We start from the raw sequence: 24315 nt of genomic DNA, 5'->3' as shown, positions 1-24315 counted from the left end.
GATATTTTTATTAACGGATATTTTGATATATTGGGTTGGTCTCAATATTGACATATTTATACTTTCATGAATACAATATTGGGAAAAGTCTGAGGTGTTCCTTATGTGTGCCATCAACTTTGAGGAATTTCGTCAAAACGCTTATATACTCTTGGGAATTAGGGATATGTGTGAAGAACATCTGTCATGTCTGCTGCAAGTGGGGCAAAATTAAAAGCTGCTTTTCTCATTAAAGCTGGGCTTCTGTTTTTCACACTTCTGAGGTGTTTGATTTCCTTACATAGAACTAAATGTTATATATCAAATAACCTTATGGGATAACATCAAATTCATGGGTTAAAGACTTAAAGCCTTTTGTTCAAAAGTGAAACTAAACATGTAGTTCTCAGTTTGGGGCTTTAAAGAAGGTAGTAATTAGGATTGATTAAGCATTAGGAAAATTTACATTTAATGTCAAAGTAAAATACAGAATGTGTAATAAACTTAATAGATACCATGTAAGCATCATGCGCTATACTATGTATTTTGCATATATTATCTTTTTTTTTTTTTAAGATATTTATTTGACAGAGACAGACACAGCGAGAGAGGGAACACAACAAGCAGGGGGAGTGGAGAGGGAGAAGCAGGCTGCCTGCTGAGCGGGTAGCCTTATGTGGGGCTCAGTCCCAGGATGCTGGGATCATGACCTGACCTGAAGCAGACACTTAACGACTTCACCACCCAGTTGCCCCATCCTTTATTCTTTTCGACAACACTGAAAGTGGTGTATTATTTCTTACTGTTGAGGATCATAGTGAACTCATACCATTTAAAATTTTTCTAATATAGAAAGTCAGAGTTACCTTAACCTTGAAAGGGAGTAAAGTCCTACTAGCTCATAGTTAACAGGTTTTCAAACTCTTAGGTTCCAAGTTTTGTTATTATGACCATAGTGATGTTCGCAGGACCCAGGATTGCTCTAGGATCGCTTTTTGCATTTTGTGGCTCTTGACCAAGATAGAGGAAGAAAATTAAAACGCAGAGTTATGTGTGTATATAAGTTATTGCTGCCCCTGAAGCCTTGTGACACAAGCCTACCCTCCTGGGTGCCTTACTTATTAACATTTTTACTCACTCTTTTAATTTCCTCTTCCTGCATCACAAATTACCACATATTTTGCATCTTAAAACAACACAGATTTATCTCACAGTTTTTGTAGGTCAGAAGTCCAGGTGGGCTCAGCTGGGTCTTCTGCTTAGGGTCTTACAAATCCAAAATTAATTAGTTGGCTGAGCTGTATTCATGCTAGAGTGTCTGGAGGGAAAATCCACTTCCAGGTTCATTCAGATTCTTGGCTAAATGCAGACTCCTTCCTTGTGGACTGAAAACCAGAGTTGGTATTTGCTCTTAGAAGCTGAAAAGCTGGGAGTCCTGGGTTGCTCAGTGGGTTAAGCATCAGTGTTGGGCTCAGGTGGCTCAGGTACTGATCCCAGGCTCCCGGGACCGAGTACCTCATCAGGCTCCCTGCTCAGTGGGGAGCCTGCTTCTCCCTCTGCCTGCTGCTCTGCCTACTGGTGCTCCCCATCTTTCTGTCAAATAAATAGAATCTTAAAAAAAAAAAAAGCTGAAAGGCTTTCAGTCCTGTCCCCTCCAGTGATGATGGCAAGACAAGTTTTTGTGACTTATGCTACTACTAAATCTCTCAGAATTCAGACAGAGAAAGTTTTCTGTTCTTAAGGGCTCCTGGATTGGGCCACCTGAATAACCCAGAATAATCTTCCTGTTTTAGGAGTTGTTATCTTTTTGCGTTTTCAGAGTCCATTTTGTAATGTAATATAACTATTCATCGTTTCCTGGGATTTGGGTGTGGACTACTTTGTGGGACCATTCTACCTATTAGATTCATGTGCTCCTGAAAAGAAATTTGATAAACTTTGTGCCCTTGCACATTTCTAAGTTAAATCTTAAAAGTTTTCATCTTAGGTTTAAAAAGTTGAAAGAAAGCACAATTTCTGGCTTTTCTAGATACTGACACTATTTTTTGTAAGTACCTAATGTCAGTAGCGATTTGAAAAAACATTAAAAAAAAGTTTTTAAGTTTTTAAAAAACACTAGAATTAATCTTTAAAAGTTGGAAATTTTCATGATTCCTCTTATTGACCATCTATTTAACTTCCACTTCTCAACATAATTTTATTTGAATCCAGTGGATTTTAATGTTTTAAAGTATTGATACCTTTTCATACCTCTCTGCAATAAATGTAATAAATTGAACTTAGATTTTAAGTTTATTGATTTCTTTTCATGGAGCTCTCTTGGGACAGTGTATTTTTGAACAATATTTTGAGAATGGAAGAAGCAGTCATTAAATGAAAAGTTTTTATTTTCCTGTCGTCATGCTAAACAATATATATGAATTCAGAACATTCCTAAACACAGGGCAAAATGCCATTCTTAAGAACAGTGCTTTAGCAGAAATATAAGACAGGCAAAGACACAAACCTGAGGTTTAATGGTGCCTGAATTAAGGTAGGCTTTAAGACACTTTTTAAATAATCCCCTGTGGGGATTTTTCTGTGGAGGTTTTACAACCTGGGGCAATGCATGGTAATGAAATTTGGTATGGATGGGAGTGGGAGTTTCTTTTGAACTGTGGAAGGATGAGGATTTAGGGAAAGTAGATTATTTTTAGGAAGGAAAACATAGGGAAATACAGATAGGAAATTTTCTTACAATTTATCCTTCTCAGGTGTCCCTTGGAATGCATTAGTGTACCTTCAGTATTACATAAACCTGTTTGAATACTACCTTGAAAAGACTATCCTCTTCCTGCCTAGACCCTATCCTCCCACAAGGCCAGAAGCCCAGAGAGTCTTCTGAGTCCGTGTCAAGAGAGACTTCGTTCCTTTCTCACATGAATATCTACTTTTTGAACCTTGTTTTTTGACACAATATCTGCTTCCCAGAATATTTACCATTAGCAGTGTTTGCCTCCTTCAGCAGAGCCCATTCCCCTTAACCATAGGTTAATTATATCCAAATATAGGCATACCCGAGATATGGTGGGTTAGGTTCCAGACGACCACAGTAAAGCAAGTCAGATAGATTTTTTGGTTTCCTAGTGCATATAAAATTTTTGTTTTCACTATGCTGTAGTCTATTAAGTGTGTGCTAGTATTATTTTTTTTTTAATTTACATGCCTTAATTTAAAAATACTTTTTTGCTAAAAGAAAAGCCAACGATCATCTGAGCTTTCAGCCAGTTGTAATCTTTTAGCTGGTGTAGGGTTTTGCCCATGGTGGCTGTTCACTGATGAGGGGTGGTGGTTGCTGAAGGTGGGGTGGCTATAGCCATTTCTTTTTTTTTTTTTTTTTTTTAAGTTTTATTTATTTATTTGACAGAAATCACAAGTAGGCAGAGAGGCAGGCAGAGAGAGGCGGGGAGGCAGGCTCCCTGCTGAGCAGAGAGCCCGATGCGGGGCTCGATCCCAGGACCCTGAGATCATGACCCGAGCGGAAGGCAGAGGCTTTAACCCACTGAGCCACCCAGGCGCCCCTATGGCCATTTCTTTAAGTAAAACATCAATGAAGTTTACCCACGGAGGAACTTTCAAAGTTGGAGTTAGTCCTCTCAAACCCAGTCACTGCTTTTTCAACTAATTTTATGTAATACTCCAAATTCTTTGTCATCATTTCAATAATCTTCATAACGTCTTTACCAGGAGTAGATTCCATCTCAAGAAAATCACTTTCTTTGCTCATGCATAAAGAGCAGCTCCTCATTTGTTCAAGTTTTATCATGAGATTAAAACAGTTCAGTCACATCTTTAGGCTCACTTCTAGTTCTCTTGCTGTTTCCACCACATGTGTAGTTAATTCCTTCCCTGAAGTCTTGAACCCCTCAAAATCATCATGAGAGTTGGAGTCAGCTTCTTCCAAACTCCTCTGTTAATGTTGATATTTTGACCGCTTCCCATGAATCACAAATGCTGTTAATGGAATCTAGAATGGTCGGTCTTTTCTAGAAGATTTTCAATTTTCTTTGTCTAGATCCATCAGAAGAATCACTATCTCTAGTAGCTACATTTTTATAAAAAATGTATTTCTTAAATAAGACTCGAAAGAATTACTCCTTGATTCATGTGCAGCAGAACAGATATGTTTAGCAGGCAAGAAAACATTAATCTTGTTACACATCTCTTAAGCGTTTTGCGTGTCAGGTGCATTGTCAAGGAACAGTAACATTTTGAAAGGAATCTTTTTTTTGGAGCAGCAGTTCTCAACAGAGGGCTTAAAATATTCAGTAAACTATGTTGAAAACATGTGCTGTCATCCAGAATTTGTTCCATTTATAGAGCACAGGCAGAGTAGATTGAGTGTAATTGTTAAGGGCCCTAAGATTTTCAGAATGATCAGGAGCATTGGCTGCAACTTAAAGTTACCAGCTGTATTAGCCCCCAACAAGAGAGCCTGTTCTTTGAAGCTTTGAAACCAGACATGAACTTTTTTCTAGCTATAAAAGCCCTGGATGGCATTTTCTTCCAATCTAAGGCTGTTTCATCTACATTAAAAATCTTTTGTTTAGTGTAGCCCCCTTCACTAATGATCTTAGCTAGATATTCTACATAACTTGTTGCAGTTTCTGTATTTTTTTTAAAGATTTTTAAAAATTATTATTTATTCAACAGAGAGATAAAGAGCACAGGTAGGTAGAGCGGCAGGGAGAGGGAGAAGCAGACTCCCTGCTGAGCAGGGAGCCTGATGTGAGGTTTGATCCCAGGACCCTGGGATCATGACCCGAGCCAAAAGCAGCCGCTTAACTGACTGAGCCACCCAGGCGCCCCTGCAGTTTCTGTATTAGCACTTGCTCCTTCACCTTCTACTTTTTAAAGATTTTATTTATTTATTTTTCAGAGAGAGAGAGAGCGGGAGGGAGGGAGAAAACAAGCAGCAGGAGCAGCAGGCAGAGGGAGAAACAGGCTCTCTGCTGAGCAAGGAGCCTGATGCAGGACTCTAATCCCAGGACCCTGGGATCAGGACCTGAGCCAAGGCAGACACTTTAACCAGCTGAGCTACCCAGGCATCCCCACCTTCTATTTATTTATTTATTTATTTATTTATTTATTTATTTATTTATTTATTTTTTAAGATTTTATTTATTTGGCAGAGATCACAAGTAGACGGAGAGGCAGGCAGAGAGAGAGAGGGGGAAGCAGCCTCCCAGCTGAGCAGAGAACCTGATGTGGGGCTCACAGCCTGAGCCGAAGGCAGAGGCTTTAACCTACTGAGTCACCCAGGCATCCCCACCTTCTACTTTTTTTAAAATTTTTTTTTTTTTAAGATTTTATTTACTTATTTGAGAGAGAGTCAGTGAGAGAGAGCATGAGTGAGGAAAAGGTCAGAGAGAGAAGCGGACTCCCCGTGGAGCTGGGAGCCCAATGCGGGACTCGATCTGGGGACCCCGGGATCATGACCTGAGCCGAAGGCAGTCGTCCAACCAACTAAGCCACCCAGGCGTCCCCCCACCTTCTACTTTTTAAAAAAAATTTTTTTAAGTAATCTCTACACCCAGTATGGGACTCGAGCTCAAGACCCCAAGATCAAGAGTTGCATGCTCTACTGATGGAGCTAGCCAGATGCCCCCTTATCTTACTTACACTTTTATGTTCTGAAGGTGGTTCTGAAGGTAGCTTCTTTACTTATACCTCATGAACCAACTCTGCCAGCTTCCAACTTTTCTTCTGCAGTTTCCTCCTCCTCTCAGCCTTCTTAAAATTAAGGAGAGTTAGGGCCTTAGTCTGGATTAGGTTTTAGTTCAAAGGAATGTTGTAGCTAGTTTGATCTATTCAGACCACTAAAAGTTTCAGTTGTAAGGCTGTTTCATTTATCTTTTGCATGTTCGCTAAAATAGCACTTTTGATTTCCATCAAGAAGTTTACCTTTGCATTCACAGCTTGGCTACCTGTTTGGTCCAAGAGGCCTAGATTTTGGCCTGTCTCGGCTTTCAACATGCCTTCCTCACTAAACATAATCATTTCCAGTTTTTGGTTTAATGTGAGAGACGTGCCCCTCTTCCTTTCCCTTGAACATTTAGAGGCCATTGTAGGGTCATTAATTGGTCTAGTTTCAATACTCTTGTGTCTCAAGACAACACAGGGAAGCAGAAAGAGAGGGAGAGAGATGGAGGAGCTGGTAAGTGGAACAGTTAGAATTTACAGAACACTTACCAGTTAAGTTTGCTGTCTTATGTGGGTATAGTCCCTGGCACCCTGAAGCAATTGTAATAGTAACATCAAAGATCACTGATCACAAGTCACCATAACAAATATAGTAAGAGTGAAGAAGCTTGAAATGTGCAAGAATTACCAAAAGGAGACACAAAGGCATGAAGTGAGCAAATGCTGCTGGAAAAAAATGGCACCAATAGAATTGTTCCATGCAGTGAAGATTGCCAAAAACCTTCAGTTTATAAAAAATGAACTGTCTGTGAGGCATAGTAAAGTGAAGCTCAATAAAATAAGATACACCTGTATAAGAAAAACATATACAGTAACTAGGGTAGGGTTACAGTGGTAAAAGAGAGGTCTTTACATCTTTGTGTTTCAAGTTACCAAAAAAAAGTACTGTTTAATGTGTTTCAGAGTCATTAATCTTAACACTGCATGCATAAAACATAAGCTGTATAGGCCAGGCCAGGTATAGCTTGCTAGCTTAATCTTCTTGCCTTTCTCTTGAAGTGAAAACCAGAAGTCCATCTTGCTGTTTTCTAGGGTGTTAGTTCCTGGTCTTTTGTGAGCAACTGCTAAAATAAGAACACTACACTCTGTAGGAAAATCTGAAGCCCTACTTAAAAATACACATTTCCCTGAAAAACAATCACAGAAATTTATCTCTGCCTAGAAAATATGAACCTTTACACAGAGACATTTGTCCTTTGAACTGCTGCTCCATTTATAGTCCTTATTTTACATTTGTATAGCTAAATATCCCCTTCAGGTCCCTTTCCCTTAAAGGAACAGTCTGTAAAACAGAATTTTGATGCCAGCTTTGAAATGAGAGTTTTCCAGCTTCTAGTATTCTCATCAGAGTTTTAAACATAAAGACTGTTTCAGCAGCCTTATTCAAGGTAAAGTGCATTCCTTCTTTTCAGTAGTCTGCAATAGGGACATCTCCAAAGTTCATACACAGCCTAATAATGAGAGTTCAGTCCTTAAATAATGGTAGAGGAGAGTCTGCTTTCCCTTTTAATCTTGTTCCAGGATGACTGCCTTTTTCTAATGGAATTGGTAACTTGGTTTTCTGCCAGGTTTTTACCCAGACCCGCTTGGGCACTCCATTACTTACATAATGGTCCTGTGTTAATCGTTTGAGTTTTGTGGACTGCATATGTGAATTTATCCTCTCAAACTACAACTTACTTAGGTTGTTTCTTTGCTCTTGCATTGTTATTCTGGTCTTCAGATTTCTCTCTCTTTTCTTTGTCACCTACAGATTGGCCTTTTATATTTAGAGAAGTTCTTTATGAACACTGGTCTTGCTCCTTGGCCACTGGCAGGACTTTCTGCTTTTGAAAGCTCCCTTCAGTGGACTGCTAAGACATTTCTACAAGGTATCCAACCATCTTACATTTTCAGGTGAGGTGTATAATGACAGAAATGTTGACTGGTATTCATTTCCTTCTTTTTCTTTATTATAGATGCTCCAATTTTTAACTAAGCACATGACAAAATTAAGAATTTATTTCTCAGCCTGGTATAGCTGTTATATTCTGGTGTATGGAATGTAAATAAAAGTTTCCTGTGAGTTGTTGGAAATAGCAGGCTGTTGCTCATCTCATTCTCTTTCCTGCTATCTGATCAGCAGATGTTATGGTTAGACCTTAAGCACTTATTTTAAACCATGAAGGGGACACCACATATTGAGGATGGGAAAACAACAAAATAGAAGGAGCCTAATGATCATGATTTGGGATTACCTGTGCTTTTATGTGAGAGAAATTAACTTCTGAATCATTTAAGCCATTGTTTTGAGTTTTCTGTCACTCATAGCTGAACCCAGTCCAGCTGATAGAGGTATTAAAAAATCAAGCTGTTAACAAATGAAAAGCATATGAACTGGGTCCCCTGGATGGTATGCTACAGCCCTGACACAAGAAGAAATTTTTATCTCTAAATAAAAAGTGGAAGAAAAGAAAACAAATGTTATCATGTCCACTCAGAATTTTGATGATCAGATTCAGCACTGCCATTTCACCTATTATGTATGACTACCCCCTGCACCCCCATTAAAAAGTTTCATTTTTCTCCTTTCACCAAGATTCCATTGCTCTACTTCCATCTTTGAAGCTGTTACAACTCTAGGTAGCATTTTGCTAGGAGTTACAGGTGACCACAGGATAAACATCTTCCTGGAGCGTTGAAACTTTTAGAGGGAACCTTAATTTTTATATCAGAAAATAATGGCATGAAAGACAAACTTGACATACATTTTAAAGTAAATACTTAAACATTTTTGTGTCAGAGTTCAACTGCATGAGCCTATTTCCTCAGATCTCACAGAGTAAGGTGTTCAGTCTTTTTTCTGCCTCTCCTTTGTCCTAGGGATACTCAGATGGAAGCTTGAGAAGCACTGCTTACTTGATTAGAGCTAAGCGATTCCTGGCAGCGGTCAATAAAGCTCATGGCCCACCAGGTAGAAAGGTAAGATGCAAAATGCAAAAATGTTTTTTAAATTTTTTTAATTTTCCAGTTGTCTCTCAAATATTACTGAATTCAGCAGGTGCTTCCAGATTGTATCCTCAGGGTGCTAGTGTCCTACCATATTGATAGTGTTTAGTAGGAAAAAAAAAAATTGGAGGTTTAGTAAATTTGGAAATGTTCTTTTGGAGGTACAGTGCATATCCACAAAGAAAAGCACACAAAGACTTAACATTAAATTGTTTAATTTTTTTTTGAAAGATTTTATGTATTTGTTAGCATAGTAGGGAGAAAGGCAGACAGAGGGAAAAGCAGGCTCCCTACTAAGGGAGGAGCCTGATGAGGGACTCGATCCTAGGAGCTTGGAATTGTGATCTGAGCTGAAGGCAGACACTTAACTGACTGAGCTACCCAGGTGTCCCAAATTGTTTAATTTTAATTCAGAGCCTTCTAAACTTAACCTGACTAGGGAATTCTCTATAGCAAAGGGATCCCCATATGAAGGTCCCAATTCTTCTAGGATTTTATACATGATAGTAACAAGAATTACTCCTTGAGGGGCACCTGTGTGGCTCAGTGGGTTAAAGCCTCTGTCTTAGGCTCAGGTCATGATCCCAGAGTCCTGGGATCAAGCCCCGAATCAGGTTCTGCTCAGCAGGGAGCCTGCTTCCTCCTCTCTCTCTCTGCCTGCCTCTCTGCCTACTTGTGATCTCTGTCTGTCAAATAAATAAATAAAATCTTAAAAAAAAAAAAAAAAAGGATTACTCGTTGAAGTATATCCTTTCTTTCTTTTTTTTAAGTGCCCAATATGGGGCTTAAACTCAGGACCCCAAGATCTAGAGTCACGTGCTCTACCTACTGAGCCAGCCTAACGCTCCAAAGTATTTTCTGTAGTCTAAAAATATTTTGGATAAAAAGTATTGCCCATTTGAAGGCTGTACATGGTAACTGAAATATCAACATTTATTTGCTTTTGTATTGAGTTAAATCAACAAAATTTAGTTCCATGATTATTCACACTGATCAGAAATATTAATAGGAAGTTATACAGTTCTCAAGTACACCTTTATTGAAAATCTTCACAGTGTGGTGATGTTAAAGTTATAAAATGCAGTGGTTTCTCGTTCTAAGCCATTTATAGTTTGGGGATATAGCTTCTAAAAATGGAAGCCATTTATAGTTTGGGGATTTAGCTTCTAAAAATGGAAGGAAAATTTTGGTAAATTAAATGTGATCTGGCATACAAAATCTTTCAAAACATGGTAATCTAGTGATAGACTTTGTCAGATATATCAAGATATACAAGCAGATTGATTGGCCTGTGCTGTTACATCTGAATCTGAAGGTTCAGATCAAAAGAGAAACCATGTGTAAATGTACAGCTAATTTGCGCAAAATTTAGAAAATAAATATATATGTATAATGTATTTGAAAAATAATTTTTTTTAAAGTAATTTTTTTAAGATTTATTTATTTGACAGAGGGAGATCACAAGTAGGCAGAGAAGCAGACAGAGAGAGAGAAGGAAGCAGGCTCCCTGCTGAGCAGAGAGCCTGATTCGGGGCTTGATCCCAGGACTCTGGGATCATGACCTGAGCCGAAGGCAGAGGCTTTAATCCACTGAGCCACCCAGGTGCCCCTTGAAAAGGTAATTTTTAAGCAGGAAACTTTAAGGAGGAAAGTAAGGCAAACTTTTTCTTGCACACTGATATATATATAATATATATATGTTAAATAATTTTTGAGCTACTTGACCAACTTAAATGTTCAAATCCTCATTTGGTTAGAATTGATTTCCATAAAATGTAATTCCAGGGGCACCTGGGTGGCTCAGTCAGTTAAGTGGTCAACTTTTTTTTTTTTTTTTTTAAAGATTTTATTTATTTATTTGACAGAGATCACAAGTAGGCAGAGAGAGAGGAGGAAGCAGGCTCCCCGCTGAGCAGAGAGCCCGATGTGGGGCTCGATCCCAGGACCCTGGGATCATGACCTGAGCTGAAGGCAGAGGCTTTAACCCACTGAGCCACCCAGGTGCCCCAAGTGTTCAACTTTTGATTTCAGCTCAGGTCATGCTCTCAGGGTTACAAGATCGAGCCCTGTGTCAGGCTCTGCACTCAGTGGGGAGTCTGCTTCTTCCTCTTCCCCCAACCCCCCGAGACTTTTTCTTCCTCCCTCCCTCTCTCCCTGTGCCCTTCCCCCTACATGTGTGTGTTCCCACCCCCTCAAAAGTAAATAAATCTTTTTTGAAAAAATGTAGATTCCATGAGGGCAGGGACTGTGTCTGTATCATTGTACCCTTAAGTGCAGCACAATTTCTGTCTTCCTACATGTATTCAATAAATATTTATTGACTAAATGACTAAGTAAATGAGTGTTCTGAATTTCAGGGTAGAGAGAGTAGATGGAGGGTGAGCAGTTACTAAGATGGGTAGGTGGGAAATGAGCATATTCTAGACTGAGATAGAGCAGATTAAAAGTCTGTATGAAACTAGAGCCAAGGGATTAAGGAGTAGCATACGACTGGGCCAGAAGGCAAGGGTCAGTCCATATGCAATGGTCTGGAGGCAGTATTATGGATTTGAGGCCTTATCCTAAACATTTCTTTTTATAACTGATCCTTTCCTCTCATTTTGATGGGTACTGCTGGTGTGCAAGTCATCATTCTCTTTTCTGAATTTAGCAGTAGTTTGTACTGACTTTCTTATGCATAGTGTTGCCCTTTAATCCATCCTCCATACTTCTGTTAGATCTTGCAGAAATTCCCCTTTGATTATCTAGTTCATCATCATAAAATCTTTACATTTTTTTACAGCAGAATAAAGCACACTTATTCTTTAAAGGGCCAGATAATGGATATTTTAGACTTTATAGGGGTCACATATGGTCTCTGTTGCTTATTCTCCTGCCACCCCCGCCCATTTAAAAATGTGAAAAACTTGCTTAGCTCAACATTTTGGCACAGGCCTATATTTATAACCTCGGAGTGGCAGTGGGATAGGGGTGGTGAGGGTGGAATCCAAACTCCTTGCCAAGGTTTGCTTCTCTTTCTGGCCTTATCTCTGTTCCCTTCAACCTTATATACACATGCTTCAGCCATCAGAAATTCCTAAAGATCCCTCAGTGTACTCTGCTTCATTGTGATTCTACACTTTTGCTGTCTTCTCTGCTGAAAACATCATTCCTCGCTACCTGATGCCTCTACCGTTGAGACTGTACTCAGGCACTACTTCTTCAGTAGTAGCCTTCCCAGACCCACTCTCCACATTTGGCCATGTACTTTTCTTAGTTAGGGGTTAGAAACTTAGCCAAATGAATTCAGGTTGTTTTTTTTTTTTAAAAAGGGCTCATACTCAGAATACAGAAGACTTGCATGATTCAGTCACAGAAAGCATAGTCAGGCATTACAGAAACTACTTTCCTTCTTGGCTGAGGGGTTTCTCATCTCTGTTTTTCTGTGCCAGCCCTCTTCTCGGTTTCATTAATTTCCTAACAGTATGAATATGATAGTAAATGTCTACCAGTCTGGAGTATGATTTGGAATCTCTGCTGCCCACCTCTGTTTGGCTGATTTTTTTTCTTTTTACAAATTTTCTGAAGAGGTAATCTGATTGGCTTTGCTTAGGTGTCTTCCCTGGTTCACCTGAGGCAAGTATGTTAGGGTCTGGGATATTACAGGATTGCCCTTCACTGGTAATCTGGGTCTCCCAAGGAGAGTGTTGCTGAGGAGAGATGACCAGCTCCATAATCTTAATCTCCCATGTTCACATAGTGCCTGTGTATATCTTGATTATTATATGTATATCACTGAATTATACTTGTTTGTCCTTACTAATCTGATTTTGAGGGCAACACCATATCTCTTATTCTTAATATGGCATAAGGTACAAAATAGGCAGATATTTTCCAAATGCATTTTATAAAGTAGTTGTATCAGAAATTTTGGGGAATGCTATGCATTGTACCTATCATCTAGTATTATCCATATTTTAGAAACCTGCTTTGAAACTTGAGTAAATGCTTTTACAATAAGAAATTATAACATTTATAGTCCTGTGGCTAACTAGAGGATCAGTAAAATTAACATTTTAGAATCCACAGATTTTTGGGTGCCTGACTGGGCCAGTCAGAAGAGCATTCAGCTTTTGATCTTGGACTTGTGAATTCGAGCCCATGTAGGGTGTAGAGATCACTTAAATTAAAAAAATTTTAAATATTTTTTTAATTAAAAAAAGACGCTAGAAATTTTTGAACTTAATCACCAGAAATTGACTTGCTCCCTACCATTTTTTTAAGGATTTTGTTTTTAAGTAATCTCCACCTGACATGGGGCTCAGACTCACAACCCTGAGGCCAAGAGTCACATGTTCATTGACCGAGCCAGTCAAGCATCCTTCTCCTTCCCATTTTTAAAGCTTCATTTACCCACCCTATCTTCTATGAAGTAAGTTGGTTTCTTTCTTTCTTGTTTTTGATGGAGATTAAAGAAAAGCCAGGTATTTTTATCGGCTGAATCATTTGAATGATACTATTCCCATGCCATTTTGAATTCTGTTATTAATGACCTAAAGGTTTACATAAAGTTACATAAAGTTTCTATATGCTTTGACACATTTCATATTAAAAAAAAGGAACTAATACGACAGATAATTGTCTGATATCATCTGAGTTTTTATTCAGGTATGGTAATTGTTCCATCGTGGTTCTCTTTGCTCTTAACCTTGCAGTATAAAAGTGATTTTTCTACTCTTTCACATCCCATAATATGAAAGTTATAAACCAGAAACAAGCAGAGAATCGTTAGAGAATCATGTTTTGTAGTATTTTTCTCATAACTACTCCTAAACACTACATGACACTAATTATATAGTGGGTATATAGTACATTATTATAGTGCAAATAACTATAATTTAAACCCCTTCTGTAAGTTTTTCCATTTTTAATTTTTTAGTTCAGGAGCTTTTAAGAGTGAGTTGCCAGCAAGATGTCCCATTATACCAAATACTTTATTTTCTACAATAAGACATTTTCCTACACAATACAGCCCTGAGAATCAGTAAGTTAACATTGATATATTGCTATCATCTAATCTGCAAATCACATTTAATTTTTGCCAGTTGTTCCAATAATGTCCTTTTATAGCAAAAAAATTCTGTCTAGAATTCACATTGGAGTTAGTTGTCATGTCACTCATCTTTTTTAATCTGAAATAGTTCTTCAGTCTTTTCATGGGTTTGATGACTTGAGCACCTTAGAAGATGAAAGACTAGTTATTTTGAAGCGTTTACCTCAATTTGGGGTCGTGTAATATTTTACATGATTAGATTCCGGTTTTTTATGTTTTTGACATTACTTCATAGAAGTGATGCTGAGCATCCTGTTGGAGGACATGATACTGGTTTTCCTTATTTCTGATTTTGTTAACTTGAATCATTTGAGTAAGTTGATACTTGCCAGAGTTTTGTAATTAAAATATATTTTATCAGGAGATATTTTGGAGGATATAAATGTTCTGTCTTATCGAATGTTGAATTTATTCTTTTATATTGGTGTGGATTAATAGAATCCTATTTTATTCACGATATGATCCATTACTGTCATTATTTATTTTGATTCTGCAATTGTTTCAGATTTGACTACGTTATAGCCAAATTCATAACCAAGTCCTTCTTTATTTTCTTGCAAAAGATATTCAAGGTCCATCCTGTATTTGCCCTATCCTAGCCCTGGAACCAGACAATTCTTAAAGGAGCCCAGGTTCCTTTCGGTAAAGGATGGTATTTAGACATTAAGATCTGGGTGCCTTGTAGATGTATTGCTTTGAGGGTATCCATGTTCTCAGGCCCTCAGTAGACACAGCTAGGGAAATATATGATATATATGTACATATATCATCTATACCTACATATCTATACCTACACATCTATACCTACATATATATGTACATATTATCATCTATACCTTCATATCTCTGTTGCTGTACCTTTATATCTCTTTTGAAAGTTAGGAATTCAGGGCGCCTGGGTGGCTCAGTGGGTTAAGCCGCTGCCTTCGGCTCAGGTCATGATCTCAGGGTCCTGGGATCGAGTCCCGCATCGGGTTCTCTGCTCCGCGGGGAGCCTGTTTCCTCCTCTCTCTCTCTCTGCCTGCCTCTCTGCCTACTTGTGATCTCTCTGTGTCAAATGAATAAATAAAATCTTAAAAAAAAAAAAAAAAGAAAGTTAGGAATTCACACCAGTATCTCCAATTTTCATCTGATTACCAAGATTCATTCTGTATAATTACCTTCACCTCTAGTGTGAATTTACCTTTACCCATTACATCCTTGATATATCTGTGTATTCTGTCAATCTCTATGTGTGTGTATAATGAATCACCTGTTGCTACCGTGCCCACTCCTCCTCATTATGTAGATGTTCTCCATCTTGGGCCCTGGTATACTATGCTGGACTGATACCACTTCTGTCACTCACCTCATATGGTTGCCTCCTCCTACTTCCCCAGCTACTCTCTATATCCACGGACAGTTTTCTCTCTCTGCCTCAGCTATGACACTCTGGATTGTCTGCTTCCCAATAGCCTGTCTAAGCTGCTTTTCATTAGGACGTCCTTATATATGTTTTTTATGGAGGCTTGATTTTTGTATTTTAAGTTATAAGAAATGGTTTGCTAGTTAATTTCTCCCATTTTCTTCCATTCATTTTTCCTTGAAATGTTCTTCTTTACTATTTTCTTATAGGCATCTCATATGTATGATTTTATTTGATAGTAGATCCGTTGAATGGTTCTAAAAGTCCTAAAGGGTCTTTCTACACTACTTTTATTTATTTATTTATTTATTTATATTTTTTTAAAAGGTTTTTTATTTTTATTTTTATTTGACAGAGATCACAAGTAGGCAGAGAGATAGGTAGAGAGAGAGGAAGGGAAGCAGGCTCCCTGCTGGGCAGAGGGCCTGATGTGTGGGGCTCGATCCCAGCACCCTGGGATCATGACCTGAGCCAAAAGCAGAGGCTTTAACCCACTGAGCCACCCAGGTGCTCCTATTTATTTTATTTATTTATTTTAACGCTACTTTTCTTTTAGATGTGGTTTACATAAAGTTACATAAAGTTTCTATATGGTTGGTAGTCATAGAATAGCAAGTTGATATACATAGTGTATAGCAAGGCATACCAGCTGGCAGGCACAATAAAACATTAAAAATGTTCTTTTTTTTTTTTTTTTTTTTTTTATTTGACAGAGATCACAAGCAGGCAGAGAGGCAGGCAGAGAGAGAGGAGGAAGCAGGCCCCCTGCTGAGCAGAGAGCCCAGGACTCTGAGATCATGACCTGAGCCGAAGGCAGCGGCTTAACCCACTGAGCCACCCAGGCGCCCCAAAAAATGTTCTTTTTTTTTTTTTAAAGATTTTATTTATTTATTTGACAGTAGATGGAGAGGCAGGCAGAGAGAGAAAGAGAGGGAGGGAGGGAAGCAGGCTCCTTGCTGAGCAGAGAGCCCGATGCGGGACTCCATCCCGGGACCCTGAGATCATGACCTGAGCCGAAGGCAGCAGCTTAACCCACTGAGCCACCCAGGCGCCCCAACATTAAAAATGTTCTTGACCCATTTTTTTAACCTTGAGTAAGTTGCCCTTTGGTACCTCATTTGTGAAGGTTAGGTAGAAATTTTACTTCTAAGCTTATCAAAGATTATTACAAACACAAAATATTCTTTTAAAAGTGTACCAAATTAGGGGCGCCTGGGTGGCTCAGTGGGTTAAAGCCTCTGCCTTCAGCTCAGGTCATGGTCCCAGGGTCCTGGGATCGAGCCCTGCATCGGGCTCTCTGCTCAGCGGGGAGCCTGCTTCCTCCTCTCTCTCTGCCTGCCTCTCTGCCTACTTGTGATCTCTCTCTCTCTGTGTCAAATAAATAAATAAATAAAATTTAAAAAAAAAAAAGTGTACCAAATTAAAGCCACATCATCAAAGTAAAATGGTTGTGACATTAGAATTTATTTAGGTTGGGGTACCTGGGTGGCACAGTTGGTTAAGCGTCCAACTCTTAATTTCTGCTCAGGTCATGATCACAGGGTGGTGGAATCTGTGCTCAGCATAGAGTGCCTGAGATTCTCCCTCCCTTTTCTGCCCTTCCCACTTTTGGGTTCTCTCTCTCTCTCAAATAAATAAATAACTTTTTTTAAAGTTCATTTAGGTCATAGTATTTTCACATTTAATTTTTAATCATTTGCAATGTTCTGAAAATCACATTTAAACATGTTTTTAAAGATACGAAATAATGTAGTATATTTATTTTTTTAAAGTACAATCACAGCTATAAAGTAGGGAAATTTAAAGAAGACAAAGACCAAATCTGTTTGTACACAGGATTGGGCATTCTAATACACAATATGACATGAATCTTCCAAACAAGTTGCTAAGAAACAGCTCCCATGTTTAGTGTTAAAAATAAAGCAGTCTTAATTGTACTACTGGGTATTTACCCCAAAGATACAGATGTCGTGAAAAGAAGGGCCATCTGTACCCCAATGTTTATAGCAGCAATGGCCACGGTCGCCAAACTATGGAAAGAACCAAGATGCCCTTCAACGGACGAATGGATAAGGAAGATGTGGTCCATAAACACTATGGAGTATTATGCCTCCATCAGAAAGGATGAATACCCAACTTTTGTAGCAACATGGACAGGAATGGAAGAGATTATGCTGAGTGAAATAAGTCAAGCAGAGAGAGTCAATTATCATATGGTTTCACTTATTTGTGTAGCATAACAAATAACATGGAGGATATAGGGAGATGGAGAGGAGACGGGAGTTGAGGGAAATTGGAAGGGGAGGTGAACCATGAGAGACTATGGATTCTTGAAAAACAGTCTTAAGGTTTTGAAGAGGCGGGGGGTGGGAGGTTGGGGGAGCCAGGTGGTGGCTATTATGGAGGGCATATACGGCATGGAGCACTGGATGTGGTGCATAAACAATGAATTCTCTTACGCTGAAAAGAAATTTAAAAAGAAATCTAATTATAATCTGGACTATAAATCAAAGAATGGAGAGCAAAGAATGAAATTTAAAATATAAAACAGAAAAATAAAAAAATAAAGCAGTCTTCTCATTTAGAAAAATCAAGACAGCATTTGATTAATAAAGCCTATTTTTTTTTATAAGATTTTATTATTTGAGGAAGAGAGAGTGGAGTAAGTGAGAACACAAGTCGGGGAGTGGGGGAGCAGCAGAGGGAGAGGGAGAAGTAGACTGCCTGCTGAAGAGAGAGCCTGATGTGAGACTCAGTCTTAGGCCCCCAGGATCATGAGCTGAAGGCAGACGCTTAACTGACTGAGCCACCCAGGTGCCCCAATAAAGCCTGTTCTTCCCTCAGTTTTAAAATGCTTGTTGCTTGTCTTCCAGTTATCATAAGATCTCTCTGATATGAGAAATTTGAGAGGGAGGGTGGGGGGGGGTTGCGGGAGGTTGTGGGGAGCAGGGAAGGGAAAAATGAAACAGGATGGGATCGGGAGGGAGACAGACGGTAAGAGACTCAATCTCACAAAACAAACTGAGCCTTGCTGGGGTGGGGGGGCGTAGGGATAGGGTGTTTGGGTTGTGGACACTGGGGAGGGTTATGTGTTGTGGTGAGTGCTATGCAATGTGTAAGCCTGATGATTCATAGATCTGTACCCCTGGAGGAAATAATACATTATATGTTAATAATAAAAAACTAAAAAAATAAAAAATAAAATGCTTGTCTTCATTCAGAAACTGTAAATTCATGAGAAAAATTTATTTTTCTGTGGTATAGAAATACCTGGAACAACAAATTACAAAATACTCCATTTTTTAATGAACAAAAGTGTTTTCCCTCCCAAAATGTAAAAATCTAGCAAATAAAACAAACATTGTGTTTCAGATAGAGAAACACTAGTAATTTGCTTATGGAAGATTTGGTGGTAACATTTTGTTATTTTTGTGATTTGGTATTTGGTGGTAACATTTTTGTCTGTCCTAAGTATAAAAGCACTTCAACAAAAGAACCAGGCCATTATTATTTAAGGTCTATTCCTCCACCCAGTTTCCTTATCTGAATAGAAACTCACCGGTTTCTGTAGAATTTTGGCTATAGGAATAGACCACAGGAAAAGTCTGAAATATCTAAAAGTCATTTATTTGGCTGGAGAAAAGTGTTTTCTTAAAATTTGAAAGTAGTCATTCATCACTTTGTACTTAAATGCATTCCTCAGCAAACATCTTCCCTACAAGCCTTTAGAATAAAGCATGGGGTGGGGCGCCTGGGTGGCTCAGTGGGTTAAAGCCTCTGCCGTCGGCTCAGTCATGATTCCAGGGTCCTGGGGTCGAGCCCCACATTGGGCTCTCTGCTCAGCGGGGAGCCTGCCTCCTCCTTTCTCTGCCTGCCTCTCTGCCTACTTGTGATCTCTGTCAAATAAATAAAATATTAAAAAAAAATAAAGCACGGGATCGGGCTTCTGGAAAGGGTTGCTTCTAGCTGGAGCACCTACAAGCAGGATATTCTTGCAGGCATTCTGCATGCAGTACTGCTAAAGCTCCACAGACACCTGGGATACCTTGGTCCTCTCCATGCCTGCCTCCAGCTTGACCTGTTCCATTGAGCCACTGCTGCAGACATTTACACTGGCTCTAGAAAACATGGCAGAGGTGCTGGGCTCCTTGACCTAGTAATTTCATTTCATTTCTAGAAATTCCTTTTATGAATTTTTTTTTTTTTTTTAAGATTTTATTTATTCAGGGGCATCTGGGCAGCTTAGTGGGTTAAAGCCTCTGCCTTCAGCTCAGGTCATGATCCCAGGGTCCTAGGATCAAGCCCCACATCTGGCTCTCTGCTCAGTGGGGAGCCTGCTTCCCCCCCGCCCCCGCCTGCTGCTCTGCATACTTGTGATCTCTCTCTGTCAAATAAATAACTAAAAATAAAAGAGAAAAAAGTTTTATTCATTTAATAGGGGGAGATCACAAATAGGCAGAAAGGCAGGCAGAGAGGGGGAAGCAGGCTCCCTGCTGAGCAGAGAGCCTGATACGGGGCTCGATCCCAGGACCCTGAGGTCATGACCTGAGCTGAAGGGAGAGCCTTAACCCACTGAGCCACCCAGGCGCTCTGCCTCCTGTGAAAATTATTATAGGTATTGCGCATAGATTCATTATCAAGAATATTAGCTGATGATAAAAATCTAATAATAGTGGTTTAAGCAAAAAAAAAAAAATCCACTAATAAAGAATTAGTGAAAATATGCCATAACCTATATGATGGAATACTATATAGCCATTAAAAATTACATCTAATGTTTAATAATATTACTATTTAATAATGTGGCAGAATTTAGGTAATTGTATTTTAAAGAAGGCTGTAACCCTGCCTTTACAATTTGTAAAGCTGTGTATCCCTGTACATTAGTAAGACTGGAATATGTACTCTGTGGATTGCTGAACAGTAAGTGGTGATATTTTAGGTGAATTTTATTTTTTCTTTTTGCTTTTCTGTATTTTTATGGGAGCAAATTTAAAGTTCCTTACTATGTCTTAGTTCAGTAGATAAAGTTCAGTTCGTATTAGCAAATAACGGTGACCTTCTTCTGAACCCCAGGCTTCTACCTTAAAGGTTTTTTAGAATTATGTAAGACTCATAATTTATGTGGGATACCTAATAGTGGAAATTGCTGTGGCTATGTTGTAACAAAATTCAAAGTATACCAACTTTCAAAGTATACCTTAAGTTTGGGGTTCAAAAGTAAAATTCATAAGAGCAATGAAATAGAGAAACATTTTGGCGGGACCATGTACATGTTTATACATGCAGTTGTCATAGTAACCTGGAAAGAAGTCTGCACTGCATGTTTGATTAGCTTATGTGAACTCCCTCACAATCCTGAAAGCTTCTTGAAAGCAGGTACCTATCTTAGTTCACCACTACATCCCTGGCATCTGGCAAAGTGCCAGACCCAAAGTATACACTCAAATATTTGTTGGTTGAAAGAAAAAAAGAGGTAACTCTGATGGCACTGTATCATGGGGTCTAGAAAGATAAAGGACTATTAAAAGAAGAGTTAAAACTGAGATTAGAGAAACAAAAGGACGTTTAAATTTTGTCTAGAATCCTGTTGTGTATTCTTTATGACAGTGATTCTCCTACCAGTGTAGGTTTGGATGTTTGCTAGAGAATGGTGTGGTATATTAACAATTCTCTATAGTCATCAAATTCTCCAATAACTTAGAGTTTAACAAAGCCTCCTTTCCCCTATGAGCATATTTCCAGCTTTGCTGTAAAAGGGAGATGATCCTCCAGATACCTGGGTGGTTCAGTCGGTTAAGCATCTGCCTTTAGTTCAGGTCATGATCCCAGGAGACTGGGATCAAGCCCTGCATCAGGCTGCCTGCTCAGCAGGGAGTCTGCTTCTCCTCCCTCCGCCCTCCCCGACTTGTGCTCTCTCTCAAATAAATAAAATCTATATTTAAAAAAGAGATAAGCCTAGCTGTAGAGGCTTGAGATTCAGTTTAAGGAAGAGAGAGTATTTAGGCCTCCTAAAACACCATCATTTATGTCTCAGGGTCCTTCAACTGTTGTATTGATAACTACTTCAGCTAGGTTTTAGAAAATAATAAGGAATAGGAATTTTTGTTGGTTGGCTAGGAAATAGGCTGATATGTAGGTAAGGAACTTCTTTTGTAATGAAAGGGGGCAGTTGTAATGGTGAGGAGTAGAAAAGATGAGAGAGAAAATGGTACCGCGGGCTCATTCCCTTAGAAAGCATTTCTGGAACTCTCAGTTTAGTTCCTGCACTACCTGTGTATTCTCATAGTGTGTTAACTTTTATTCTTACCAAAGGAATTGAAACTATATTTTCATAGTCCTCTTTTCTTCTGCTAGATTAAAAGTCTCTCAAGTACAGAAACTCTTTTTCCATCTTTGTGTCTTAGGATATATTTGGTGTTTAAATGTTTCTTCAACTTAACTGAATTTAAATTTTGCTTTGAATTTTCATAGCAATGTAAACTGTATTTTATTAGTTTTAGAAGAGTTTTTTGAGGTAGACTAAACTTATTTGAGTTCATATCATATGGCTATTTATTCATTCCTTAATATTTAATGAGTAAATGGTGCTGTGAGGTAGGCACTGTTTTAGGTAATTAACCCAAAGATAAATTCCTTGCCCTCATTAAGCTCACATTCTATAGGTAATGACAGAAACATAACTTTTATAGATTCCCTTTGGATTATTTTAGTGTTCTTTTCCCTCTTCTCACAGACAGCATGCTAAATTTGGATGTGAATGGAGGAACAGAACCCTACCAGATACGAATTTTGCCTGGAAACCAAGGAAAAAACTTCCTTCTTCTATCTGCTATACCAAATCACCCATAACTCAAATACTCAGAACTGTGGCTATTTATGCGTTCTTCCACAGGAATTGTCCAGTTTTTCTGAACAATACATTCTTGAAAACCACATTTACAAGCAAAATTATGAAAAATAATTTTTTTCTCTATTCATCAGTGTCTTATTTGAATAAGCATATAGTTACTCTTCACCACTGGATGGAGTTTCAGTGAATGTTAAGATGAGGTATTTGCAGAATTATTTATTATTACTATTTTTTCAGCAATCTCCATACCCAGCGTAGGTTTAGAAGTTGTAACCCTGAGATCAAGAATCGCATGCTCTTCCAGCTGATCCAACCAGGCCCCCCAAGCAGAGTTTTTAAAGTGGGCCACTGACCTGGATAGTTTCAACATGTTGTACTTGTTCTTAAACTAATACCAGAGATGCACGGGTAGTGAAAGTCAGTTAAGCATCCGACTTGGTTTTGGCTCAGCTCCTGATCTCATCGGTCATGAGATCAGGCCCCATGTCGACCCTGCACTCAGAGGGCGTCTGCTTGGATATTGTCTCCCTCTGCACCTTCTCTCTCTTTCTCTCAAGTCTTTTGTAAAAACCTTAATATCAAGTAAATAAGTTATAATACTGTGGAAGAGGGAGATGCTTACATAGATGAACTATATTATGGGACAAATAGAATTTTGATGAATTAGGCTGAGAACTTGATGATCACTAAGACTGTATTTTAAGAAGTTAAAAACTTTCCAAATAGATATTTTAAAATGCTACATCTCCTCTTTCTCATCAAATTTCCAAAGTCAGGAGTTTTACTCTTTCAGTAGCTGCCTTTCAACCACTACCCTAAGGACTGAATTAAATGTTTTTTCTCCTTTTATTCTCTGTGATGGAGTTGGATATATACATACCTATGTTTAAGGCATTAATATGGATATTCATATTGTAGGAGCAGTATTCTTTACCTCTTAGAAAAATTCTTAAGAGTGACAGGATTTGGGACGCCTGGGTGGCTCAGTTGGCTAAGTGGCTGCCTTCGGCTCAGGTCATGATCGCGTCCTGGGATCGAGTCCCACATTGGACTCCTTGCTCAGCGGGGAGCCTGCTTCTCCCTCTGCCTCTGCTCGCTCTCTCTCCCTCTCTCTCTGACAAACAAATAAAATCTTTAACAAAAAAAAAAAGAGTGACGGGATTTGGGGGCACCTGGGTGGCTCAGTCGGTTAAGCATCTGCATTCAGCTCAGGTCATGATCTCAGAGTCCTGGGATCAAGCTCTGCATTGGGCTCCCTGTTTGTCAGGAAGCCTGCTTTTTTTCCCTCTCCCACCGCTTGTGTTTCCTCTCTTGCTGTATGTCTCTGTCAAATAAATAAAATTTTTTTTTTTTTAAGTGACAAGGTTTGGGGTTGAAGTAGTCCAAAGAATAAAATTATTCAGGTGTTTTTATTTCCTGTGTTTCAAGCAGTGTTTAGAAAACTATTTTTAACAGAGTGAAACCACTTTGTTTTTGTTTTGTTTTTTCAGTATCTTTGCCATGAAAAAGAGGACGTGATAAGTTGTTCAACTTATGAAATTCAAGTTACACGTGAATTCTGCCAGGTATGTATGCAGTATTTGGTATTTTTACCAATTTTTCATATTTTAGATCATAAAAATTTTTATAGTCATTTCTTGATAAATATTTCAGTATTTCTTCTGATAATTAAAAAGAACCCCACTTATCCAGAATATTAGTTTAGCAGCTAGTCCTATTATGTCTTTTTTTTTTTTTAAAGGTTTTATTTATTCATTTGAGAGAGCACAAACAGGGGAAGGGGCAAAGGGAGAGGGAGAAGCAGACCCCCTGCCGAGCAAGGAGGCCTATGCGGGGCTCAATCCCAGGACCCCAAGATGATGACCTAAAGGTGACACTTAACCGACTGATCTACCCAGGCGCCCACTATTATGTCTTTAAATTATCAAACAGAACATCAAGATGTGCCTAACTATGACAAACATAAACATATTTTAGGGTTTGATTTCTAGAGTTTCAAATAATACTAGTTCCATGGGATGTTCTATGAAAAAGCATTTTGAATTGCAAATGGATGTGGCTAAAATGCCATATTCTAGGTGCTTCTCTAGTCATTTCACTTGAATATATTAAAGTCTCTGAAAATTCCTACGAAAGAAAAAGTACTCCAGCATTTCCCAAATCTGTTGGTTACATATGTTTTTTCTATAATAGCTATTGTCATCCCTGTTGAAAATGCTTTGGGAAACATTGCTTTGAATGGTTAACAAGCTAATG

The 24315-nt window shown here is 38.7% G+C and overlaps 1 protein-coding gene across 4 annotated transcripts in view; it reads left to right on the top strand.

The window, feature by feature from the left end:
- Positions 1-24315, top strand: part of ATF2 (activating transcription factor 2) — a 91283-nt gene that overhangs the window by 7545 nt on the left and 59423 nt on the right. For 3 of the 4 annotated variants that reach the window (XR_004288788.1, XM_032356006.1, XM_032356004.1), the window contains exons 2-4: positions 7475-7617; positions 8584-8682; positions 23550-23624. Coding sequence is in view for 2 of the 4 variants with exons in the window: in XM_032356004.1 (XP_032211895.1) it covers positions 23593-23624 (32 nt within the window). In the remaining 2 variants the exon portion in view is untranslated. The remainder of the gene's footprint in view (positions 1-7474; positions 7618-8583; positions 8683-23549; positions 23625-24315) is intronic. The other variant, XM_032356005.1, reaches the window with a different exon arrangement.

This window comes from Mustela erminea, chromosome 8, assembly GCF_009829155.1.
Source record: "Mustela erminea isolate mMusErm1 chromosome 8, mMusErm1.Pri, whole genome shotgun sequence".
NCBI lineage: Eukaryota > Metazoa > Chordata > Mammalia > Carnivora > Mustelidae > Mustela > Mustela erminea.
Note: the sequence above shows the minus strand (reverse complement) of the source record. Positions and strands in the feature narration are given on the sequence as shown.